The 10,471-nt window shown below is 48.9% G+C and overlaps 1 protein-coding gene across 1 annotated transcript in view; it reads right to left on the minus strand.

Annotated features, from left to right (window-relative positions):
• Positions 1-2,803: 2,803 nt before the first annotated feature.
• ADA2 (adenosine deaminase 2) overlaps positions 2,804-10,471 on the minus strand; it is a 47,781-nt gene continuing 40,113 nt past the window's right edge. The window contains exons 8-10 of the mRNA XM_017882006.1: positions 5,217-5,393; positions 4,468-4,670; positions 2,804-4,227 (exon numbers count right to left, since the gene is read on the minus strand). Of these exons, the coding sequence (XP_017737495.1) occupies positions 4,134-4,227; positions 4,468-4,670; positions 5,217-5,393 (474 nt within the window). The 3' untranslated portion in view covers positions 2,804-4,133. The remainder of the gene's footprint in view (positions 4,228-4,467; positions 4,671-5,216; positions 5,394-10,471) is intronic.

Here is a 10,471-nt window from a genome sequence, read left to right on the forward strand (position 1 = left end):
TATATATATATATCCCATTAAGACCAATTTCAGACTCCTAAAGGTTTAACAACAAGCTGGAAGTGTAACACTTGGCCCCATTCATGTGCCCCTGGTGTGTACACTGAGAAGGACAAGGCCTTGTTGCTAAGGTGCTCCTCTCAAAAGTGTATCCCCTGAGCCTCTTCCTAGGGAAACATTAGAGGAACCTGAAATGAGGGATAGTCTGTGAAATAACTGGCCTGTACTCTTCAAAAATGAGGTTCCAAAACACAAAGGAAGACTAAGAAACTGTTTCAGACTGAAAGAGACGAGAGATTTGACAACTAAATGTAACTTGTGATCCTGGATTGGGTTCTGGACCAAAACCAAACCAAAACAAAACAAAGCTCAGCGGGGCCAGAGCCAGATACTAGCATCTTTTCAATGTTAATAATTTTCTGATTGGGATGGATGTGCTGTGGCTCCATAGAAGAATATCATTGTCTTTAGGAAAGGCACACTGGAGAATCTAGGGATAAAAGGCATAATATCTGCTACTTAGTGGTCAGAAAAAAATAGGATATATATAGAGAGAGCAATTAGATAGAGACAGAGAAAGAATGATATATCGAATCAAATGTTGTGAATGTTAATAACTGGGGGAACCTGGGCAAAGAGAATGTTAGAGGTTTGTGTTGTTGTCATTTTTGTTTGTTTGTTTGGTTTTTGAGACAGGGTCTCCCTTTATTGGCCAGACTGGAGTGGAGTGGTGCAATCTCAGTTCACTACAACCTCCACCTCCTGCGCTCAAGTGATCCTCCCACCTCAGCCTTCTGAGTAGCTAGGACCACAGGCACACCCCACCATGCCCAGCTAATTTTTGTATTTTTAGTAGAGATGAAGTCTGGCCATGTTGCCCAAGCTGGTCTCGAACTCCTGGGCTCAAGCAATCCACTCGCTTCGGCCTCCCAAAGTGCTGGGATTACAGACGTGACCCCCTGTGCCTGGCCTGGTAAGAGTTTTTTGTACTATTCTTGCAACTTGTTTGAAATTACTTCAAAATGATCAGATAAATGCTCCGTGGACATTTAATTCAATAAGACTAGGCCTATGCAATGAGGAATAAAGTCAAGAAGAAAGAACTGGGGCCAGGGGTGGTGGTTCACGCCTGTAATCCCAGCACTTTGGGAGGCCGAGGCGGGCGGATCATGAGGTCAAGACCAGCCTGGCCAACATGGTGAAACCCCATCTCTACTAAAAATACAAAAATTAGCCAGGTGTGATGGCAGGCGCTTGTAAACCCAGCTACTCGAGAGGCTGAGGCAGGAGAATCGCTTGAACCCGGGAAGCAGAGGTTGCAGTGAGCCACGGTCACGCCACTGCACTCTAGCCTAGGTGACAGAGCAAGACTCTGTCTCAAAAAAAAAAACAAAACAGAAGGAAGAACTGGACACAAAGGCAAGACTATTGCTGGTTCATTTTGCCAAATCATTTGCCAAATCAGCAAGTCCAGGCCAGAGACTGTCTGCGTCTGCCTGTGCTGGAGGTCCCCTGCAGCCATGGCAACTTGCTACAGAAGTCCATTCTGCTAAAGTCCATCTTTACTAACTATTAAATGTAAGTTAGTGGAGTTGGGACCTAAAAGAGATCTTCAGGGATTGGGTAAGGCACTGAATCACCTGCAGAGTTAGACAGGACTCTAGAGGTTGTCTTCTTCCACCCAGGCACAGCTTGTGGTTGCTGACTCCTGGTCGCAAGGCTTTTACCAGTTCCCAGAATCAAATGGTGATAAATTAGGAATGGAGAGAGGGCTCACTGCTGCCTGAGAGCTCTGTACAGGTCATGGAAGATGGATGAGAAGACATTCGCATCCGCCTGGGGCTTTTAAGGAATTCTTTGATTCCCTGCCATCCTTGAGTTGGGTGAGGACAGGGCTCGTTTCTTGCATCCTTCTTCCAAGGCCAGGTGAGGAGCTGGACTCTGATCACACCAGGTCTTTTATTTGGGGCGGCTCTGCTCTACTCTCCCCTGCCTTGGCTGCTGGCTGAACAGACACAGTGACAGTCACTCATTCAATGCATTGTTTATTGAGTCCTAACTAGCTTTGGGCCCAGGCTCTGGGTTAGCAGCACGCGTGAAACAATCAGAAACAATCATGAGTGCCTGCCCACATGGGGCTTACAGTCTGGCAGGGTGAGACTGTAGACACAGAAATAAATATCCGATTATAAATTGTGATTTGAGGCATGACAGAAAAGAGCAAGGCTCCCTGAGAGAAACAGGACGGGCATAGGAAAACCTCTCTGAGACAGTGACATGAACCTGCAACTTGAAGGGTAAAGAGGAGTGGGCAAGACAAAAGGGGAAAGAAGGAATGTTCCAGGCAGAGAGAAGGAGAAAAGACCCAGGCACAGTATAGAGCCGAGGACATTTGAGGAAGAAAGGGCCACCAGGGTCAGGACACTCAAGGTGACTGGGAGAGGAAGGTGCTGGAATGGATCCAGATTAAATCGGATGCTGTATGCCCTGTGGAGACATGGGGTGTTCCTCTAAATGCACTGGGTTGTAAGCAAAAGAGTGACCTGATTTAATTTGATATTTTAAGTCATTCTAGGCCAGGCAGGTGGCTCACGCCTGTAATCCCAGCACTTTGGGAGGCCGAGGCAGGCGAATCACACGGTCAGGCGTTCGAGACCAGCCTGGCCAACATAGTGAAACCCCATCTCCATTAAAAATACAAAAATTAGCCAGACATGGTGGCGCATGCCTGTAATCCCAGCTACTTGGGAGGCTGAGGCAGGAGAATGGCGTGAACCCGGGAGGCGGAGCTCGCAGTGAGCCGAGATGGTACCACTGCACTCCAGCCTGGGCGACACAGCGAGACTCTGTCTCAAACAAAACAAAACAAACAAACAAAATGCCACTCTACTCTGTGAAAAATGAGCTGGAGGAGGCAAAGGGAAGAAAGGGGAGATCAGTGAGGAGGAGTTGTCATAGCTCGGGCAGGAGGATGGTGGCTTGGACTGGGCAGCAGCGTGCAGGTAGAGTGCCACTGTTGGAGTCCGGATGCGGGATGCGTTCTGATATAGGGAGTGGGGGACAGCGCAGCATCAAGACTTGCACTGAAAATTTCTGCTTTGAGCAACTGGGTGGAATAGATGGAGGCGTCTTTCACCAGCTATGGGAAGACCAGGGAAAGGTTTAAAGGGCTGAGTGCGGTGGCTTATGCCAGTTATCCCAGCACTTTGGGAGACTGCGGCAGGAGGATCACCAGGAGTTGGAGACCAACCTGGGCAATGTAGCAAGACACACTTTAGAAAAATTAAGATAGAGAAAAAGAAAGGTTTAAAGGGAAGAGACTGAGGGTCCAGAATTGTACCTCGTCAGTTTCTGAGATTCCTGTGAGCTCTCCAAGTGCATAAATCAATGTGGGAATCATTAACAAATAAATAGTTTGAAAAAGCAAAGGAATGGATGAGACTACCCAGGAAAAGAGTACAGAGAGAGAAGAGAAATAAAGAGGAGAGAGTTAAAGAGACCAGAAGAGGCCAGGCATGGTGGCTTAGCCTGTAATTCCAGCACTTTGGGAGGCAGAAGTGGGCAGATCACGAAGTCAAGAGATCGAGATCATCCTGACCAACATGGTGAAAACCTGTCTCTACTAAAAATGCAAAAATCAGCTAGGTGTGGTGGCACATGCCTATAATCCCAGCTACTCGGGAGGCTGAGGCAGGAGAATTGCCTGAACCTGGGAGGCGGAGGTTGCACTGAGCCGAGATCACGCCACTGCACTCCAGCCTGGGCAACAAGAGCAAAACTCCATCTCAAAAAAAATTTAAAAAATAAAAAAATAAAGCGATCAGAATAGAAGAAAGCCCAGGACTGAGTCCTGAGGAAACAGCGCAGAGATCAGAGAGAGGAGGAGACTCTGAAATAGGGAAACTAGAAGAAATGGCCAGAGAGAGGAGAAAACCAAGAAGGTCAATGTCACTGTGATTGAGAGAGAATATTTCCAGAGGACGAATTTGGTCAGCCAGCCAAGTGCTTCTGACAGGGTTGCTCCATATAGAGGCCGTTGATTTGATGGGGACATGGAGCTGATTCAAGAACGAGTGAGAGGCAGTGACAGCGGGTGTGAGAAGACAGCTTGTGGAGGGCTGGCTAGCTTCTTCTCACTTTGTGGCCACATCCGCTATGAACTTATCCCATCTCTTCTTCCAGATTTCCATGAAAGTATTTTTCTCTGTCTCCAACAGGCTGCTGTACCTGCAGGAAGCGGAGAGGCCCAGGTCAGCCTCAGGGCAGGGGCTGGAGACCGGGGCAGGGAGCCTGAAGGGACATTAGAGCCTTGCAGAGCACTGTCCCCAGGCCAGCAGCAAGGACTAAACAGCCATGATGAGAAGGACCCCACAGGAACCGTCAAGGCATCTGCCTCAAGCCTCCAGAGAGGCAAACACAAGCTGCGGGCTGGAAGGAGGAGGGCCTGGGAGGACACGGGACACTCACCTGATGGAGTTCATGGCCAGCTGTTTGAGGGTCCTCAGGTCAGCCTCCATCCCCCCGATGCCCATGAAGGCTTCATAGAAATCGTACGACAAGCCTTTGGCACCAAACATGGCTGGGTCATCAGAGCTGATTACCATGGGGTGCCCAATGGCCATCAGAGCGGCTACAGGGTGGTTCCTCAAGTCAGACACCAGTTTCAGCACCTGCCCAATAGGAGGCAAGGGAGAAAGATGAGCTCTGATCCCTGAAAAGAGTAGTCACAAGTGAGGTGAGACCTTGAGCCCCATCAGCTCCCTTTGTCTTCCCATCACTATCTCCCCAGTATGGGGATGACTTCTGGGCAGAGTCACAAGGAGACACAAGGAACAAAGCCAGTCCTCATGCTCCTCCTCTGGTCCTGCTCAGAGAAGCGCTAACTGAACACAGACACAGAGGACCCCAAGAAACTGTGGGGAGCAGCATCCCATGGCCCATCCCACTTCACTGGCCTCCCCCCCGTGTCCTTTTGCTTTGTCTGCAGTTTTGCCCAAAATCCCACCCCACTGGGAACCCTCCCTGCTGTCTCATTCTTATTGGTGGCTTAGGCAAAAGGCCCCTCCTGAATAACTTTACCAACAGGGGTGGGAGAGTGGAGGGATGTAGGTAACAAGAGAGTTAAGGAGAAAGAAGTTATACGGGGAAGAGTTTGAGACAGCAGAGGTAGTGGTTAGGGGAGATCATACGGGATTAGCCGCATGGGTCACACATACCTGGTTAGAGATGGGACAGACTTCTATGGGGATATCCTTTTTCCAGGAGTAAGCCCTGGCTGCAGGGTGTTTACTCAAAGCAAATCCATGGCCGATTCTGGTAGTGTTCAGCATCAGAGCATCCAGAATGTTCTTGTCTATGGAAGTGCCCTGCCAATCTGAAGATAGGTGAATGGTCTTCCATGGGGGATGGATGGGTCTGACCCCCCTGCCCCCACCGACCATCCTCAAATAAACAGCCCCCCAAGCACAAAATGAAGAAAATTAACATTAACACAAATACACACACAGTTTTTTTTTTTTTTTTTTTTTTTGAGACGGAGTCTTGCTCTGCCGCCCAGGCTGGAGTGCAGTGGCCAGCTCTCAGCTCACTGCAAGCTCCGCCTCCCGGGTTCACGCCATTCTCCTGTCTCAGCCTCCCCAGTAGCTGGGACTACAGGCGCCTGCCACCTCGCCTGGCTAGTTTTTTGTATTTTTTAGTAGAGACGGGGTTTCACCGTATTAGCCAGGATGGTCTCAATCTCCTGACCTCGTGATCCGCCCGTCTCGGCCTCCCAAAGTGCTGGGATTACAGGCTTGAGCCACCGCGCCCGGCCAGTTTTCTTTTAACAATGCTAAAGAGAGGTATGATATGGCTTTATTAAATTAATCATCTAATTTAATAATTTATCATTCTAATGAGAAAGTTGAAACTTCATAGCTTTTATAAATTGACCAAAGAAGTTCACATAGTAAGTAGCAAACTCGAGGGGTTTTTTTTTGTTTTTTGTTTTGAGACAGAGTCTCGCTCTGTCGCCCAGGCTGGAGTGCAGTGGCGCGATCTCGGCTTACTGCAAGCTCTGCCTCCCGGGTTCACGCTATTCTCCTGCCTCGGCCTCCCGAGTATCTGGGACTACAGGTACCCACCACCACGCCCGGCTAATTTTTTGTATTTTTAGTAGAGACGGGGTTTCTGTTAACCAGGATGGTCTCGATCTCCTGACCTTGTGATCCGCCCACGTCGGCCTCCCAAAGTGCTGGGATTACAGGCATGAGCCACCGCGCCCGGCCACAAAACTGAGTTTTAAACCTTGGTCTCTCTGACCCCACAGTCTGCTTTCCTTCTTCCTGTTCTGTGGGACTCTTTTTTTTTTTTTTTCGAGATGGAGTCTTGCTCTGTTGCCCAGGCTGGAGTGCAATGGTGCGATCTAGGCTCACTGCAACCTCCTCTGAGGTTCAAGCAGATTCTCCTGCCTCAGCCTCCTGAGTAGCTGGGATTACAGGTGCCCACCACCACACCTGGCTATTTTTTGTATTTTTAGTAAAGACAGGGTTTCACCATGTTGGCCAGGCTGGTCTCAAACTCCTGACCTCAGGTAATCCACGCACCTGGGCCGCCCAAAGTGCTGTGATTACAGGTGTGAGCCACCGAACCCGGCTCTGGGACTCTTACGCTTATAATCTTTACAACAATGAGTTACAGGTTCTCTTATTTACAACATCAGTATAATTACCTGTATGTGCTCACTTTAATTTATATATGTGGGCTGGGCGCGGTGGCTCACACCTGTAATCCCAGCACTTTGGGAGGCCGAGACGGGCGAATCACGAGGTCAGGAGATCGAGACCATCCTGGCTAACATGGTGAAACCCCGTCTCTACTAAAATACAAAATTAGCCGGGCGCTGTGTCGGGCGCCTGTAGTCCCAGCTACACGGGAGGCTGAGGCAGGAGAATGGCATGAACCCAGGAGGCGGAGCTTGCAGTGAGTGGAGATCGCACCATTGCACTCCAGCCTGGGCGACAAAGTGAGACTCTGTCTCAAAAAAAAAAAAAAAAAGTATATATGTAATAGTACTGTCAAGATGTTATCACTTGCTAGGTGACTGCAGACATTCTTGTGGCCTCCCTTTTCCCTGACATCCCCATCACACCTTTCTTGCAGGTAGGGCCCTCGGTAGAGGATGAAAGGTCAGATGTGCCTTTCTCAGTCTCTCTTACAGCTAAAATAGCCCTAACGCTGGCCTGGGAGGGGAGCTTTGGAGGATTCCTCTCTGATAAAAGGAGATCCACTGGGAGGCTATCTCCTATTTTGCTTTGCTGGATGTGGTCACCCCAAAAGTGATTTACCATCTGACAACCAAGTGGGGCACAGTCACCCACACAATGGGCGTAGCAGAGATTGCTTCTTATATGAGATAACAAATGTCCTTATTGTAAAATCTGTGGGATGCATGTACTCTACTCTTGCAGCCATAAGCATTCTAATGGATCCACATATAAAATATGAACATCCGGCTGGGTGTGGTGGCTCACACCTGTAATCCCAGCACTTTGGGAGGCTGAGGTAGGAGGATCGCTTGAGCCCAGGAGTTTAAGGCCAGCCCTGTGCAACATAGAGACACCCTGTCTCTACAAAAAAATACAAAAATTAGCCAGGCATGGTGGCATATACCTGCAGTCCCAGCTACTTGGGAGGCTGAGGTGGAAGGATAACCTGAACCCAGGAGGTGGAGGCTGTAGTGAGCTGTGATCGTGCCACTGCACTCTAGCTTGGGTGACAGAGTGAGAGCCTGTGTCAAAAAATATATATATATGAAAACTCCACTTTTCTGATAGAAATAAAACTCAAGAATTTTCATTCCTACCTAGCACATGTATTTTGGTGGATTGTCACTGGTTTTTAAAGATTTCTTCTTCTTTTTATTCTATTTATTTTATTTATTTTTTTTTTTTGAGACGGAGTCTCGCTCTGTCACCCAGGCTGGAGTGCAGTGGCCAGATCTCAGCTCACTGCAAGCTCCGCCTCCCGGGTTTACGCCATTCTCCTGCCTCAGCCTCCCGAGTAGCTGGGACTACAGGCGCCGCCACCTCGCCCGGCTAGTTTTTTGTATTTTAGTAGAGACAGGGTTTCACCGTGTTAGCCAGGATGGTCTCGATCTCCTGACCTCATGATCCGCCCGTCTCGGCCTCCCAAAGTGCTGGGATTACAGGCTTGAGCCACCGCGCCCGGCCTTTCTTCTTCTTTTTAAAAATAAGGACACTACTTTTAGGTATTAGATACCCAAGTCCTGGCAAAATCATCTTCAAGGAACATACATCTTTGAACTTGTTAGGTCCTGTGCTGCAATGTTTTGTACTGCCCGAATTATTTCACACACATAAGTACGATTTTCCCCAACCAGACCACACGCTCTTCAAGGTTAACAACACCCTCACCCAACCCCCTCCCCCTCAAACAATTCTTCTGCTCTCCTAGAGCAGACTTTGATCTAAATTGGATCTAAATTGACTCGAAATGTCAGGAAAAAGAGATTAATGCACAAGGTCCCTTCCTCTGAGAGATGGTGTGATAAAGCAGAGCTTAAGCCTGGGCGGGAAATGAAGCTGCCCACCACTCTCTCCACCCCTCCTTGGTCTTCTGAGGGTGACAGGTGGGATGCTGCAGAGGGCTGCCCTCCTGGTCCCAGCCTCCATGGGAACAGCCTCCTCCCAAATCTTCCTTTGGATCTGAAATTGCAGCCATGATCTTGCTTAGTTAGGGTTTCCACATTTTACGGACTGGAATATGGGAGGGGCTGAGATGACTGAGCAAGCCCAAGGATGGAGTTCTGGGGAAGAAAGACGTGGCTGGGCTAAAGGCATTTCAGGAGGAACAGCAGCCAGGGCCTGCATGCGGCAGGGCAGGGTTTCCTCTCCTACGATAGTGAGGGACAGAACATCCTAAAGACAAGGAGCAGACCTGGTTCTCCTCCCTCTTCCGCCAATTTCCGGCTGCGTGGCTTTAGGCAGATCAGTTAACCTCTCTCAAGCACAATTCACTTGGATGGAGAGCGTCAGAAAAGGTTCCAATTCATACACATTATATACATGCGTCAAAATATCACATGAGGCCGGGTAATCCCAGCACTTTAGGAGGCCGAGATGGGCAGATTGTTTGAGGTCAGAAGTTCAAGACCAGCCTGGTCAACATGGTGAAACCCCATCTCTACTAAAAATACAAAAATTAGCCAGGTGTGGTGGCAGGTGCCTGTACTCCAAGCTACTCAGGAGGCTGAGGCACAAGAATCACTCGAACCCAGCAGCCTGAGGTTGCAGTAAGCCAAGATTATACCACTGCACTCTAGCCTGGGCGATACAGTGAGACTCAGTCTCAAAAGAATTTTTTTCCATGGCTCACGCCTGTAATCCCAGCACTTTGGGAGGCCGAGGTGGGTGGATCACTTGAGGTCAGGAGTTCAAGACCAGCCTGACCAACATGTTGAAACCCCATCTCTACCCATCTCTACTAACAATAAAAAAGTTAGCCAGGCATGGTGGTGCCTAAAACAAATTTTTATAGCCAAAGTAGGATGATGTGAGTTTGCAGGATTATGCCCGCACCATGAAAAATTAAAAAAAAAAAAAGAAGAAGGATTCAAATTTAGACTCCACTGCATACCAGCTCTTTAACCCTGGACCACTAACACTGTGTTTGGAGCCTTGGGCTCTTCATCTATCATATGGAGATTAAAACACGAGCAGAACTGGGGAAACAATTAGAAATAAATTAGAAAAAGCCAGGCGTGGTGGCTCACACTTGTAAACTCCAGCACTTTGGGAGGCTGAGGCATGCAGATCACTAGGTTAGGAGATCAAGGCCATCCTGGCTAACACGGTGAAACCCCGTCTCTATTAAAAATACAAAAAATCAGCCAGGCGTGGTGGCGGGCGCCTGTAGTCCCAGCTACCTCGGAGGCTGAGGCAGGAGAATCTTTTATTTTTTATTATTATTTTTTTTTTTGAGATGGAGTCTTGCTCTGTTGCCCAGGCTGGAGTGCAGTGGCGTGATCTTGGCTCACTGCCAGCTCTGCCTCCTGGGTTCAGGCCATTCTCCTGCCTCAGCCTCCCGAGTAGCTGGGACTACAGGTGCCTGGACCATGCCTGGCTAATTTTTTTGTATTGTTAGTAGAGATGGGGTTTCACCGTGTTAGCCAGGATGGTCTCGATCTGCTGACCTCGTGATCCGCCCGCCTCAGCCTCCCAAAGTGCTAGGATTACAGGCGTGAGCCACCATGCCCAGCCAGAGAATCCCTTGAACCTGGGAGGCGGAGGTTGCAGTGAGCTGAGATGGCGCCACTGCACTCCAGCCTGGACGACAGAGTGAGACTCCATCAAAAAAAGGATGGAAGGAAGGGAGGGAGAGAGTGAAAGAAAGAAAGAAAGAAAAAGAAAGACAAGGAAGGAAGGAAGGAGAAAGAAAGAGAGAAGAAAAAAGAGAAAGAAAGAGAAAGAAA

This window comes from Rhinopithecus bieti, unplaced genomic scaffold (genome assembly GCF_001698545.2).
Source record: "Rhinopithecus bieti isolate Rb0 unplaced genomic scaffold, ASM169854v2 scaffold_1368, whole genome shotgun sequence".
Classification (NCBI taxonomy): Eukaryota; Metazoa; Chordata; class Mammalia; order Primates; family Cercopithecidae; genus Rhinopithecus; species Rhinopithecus bieti.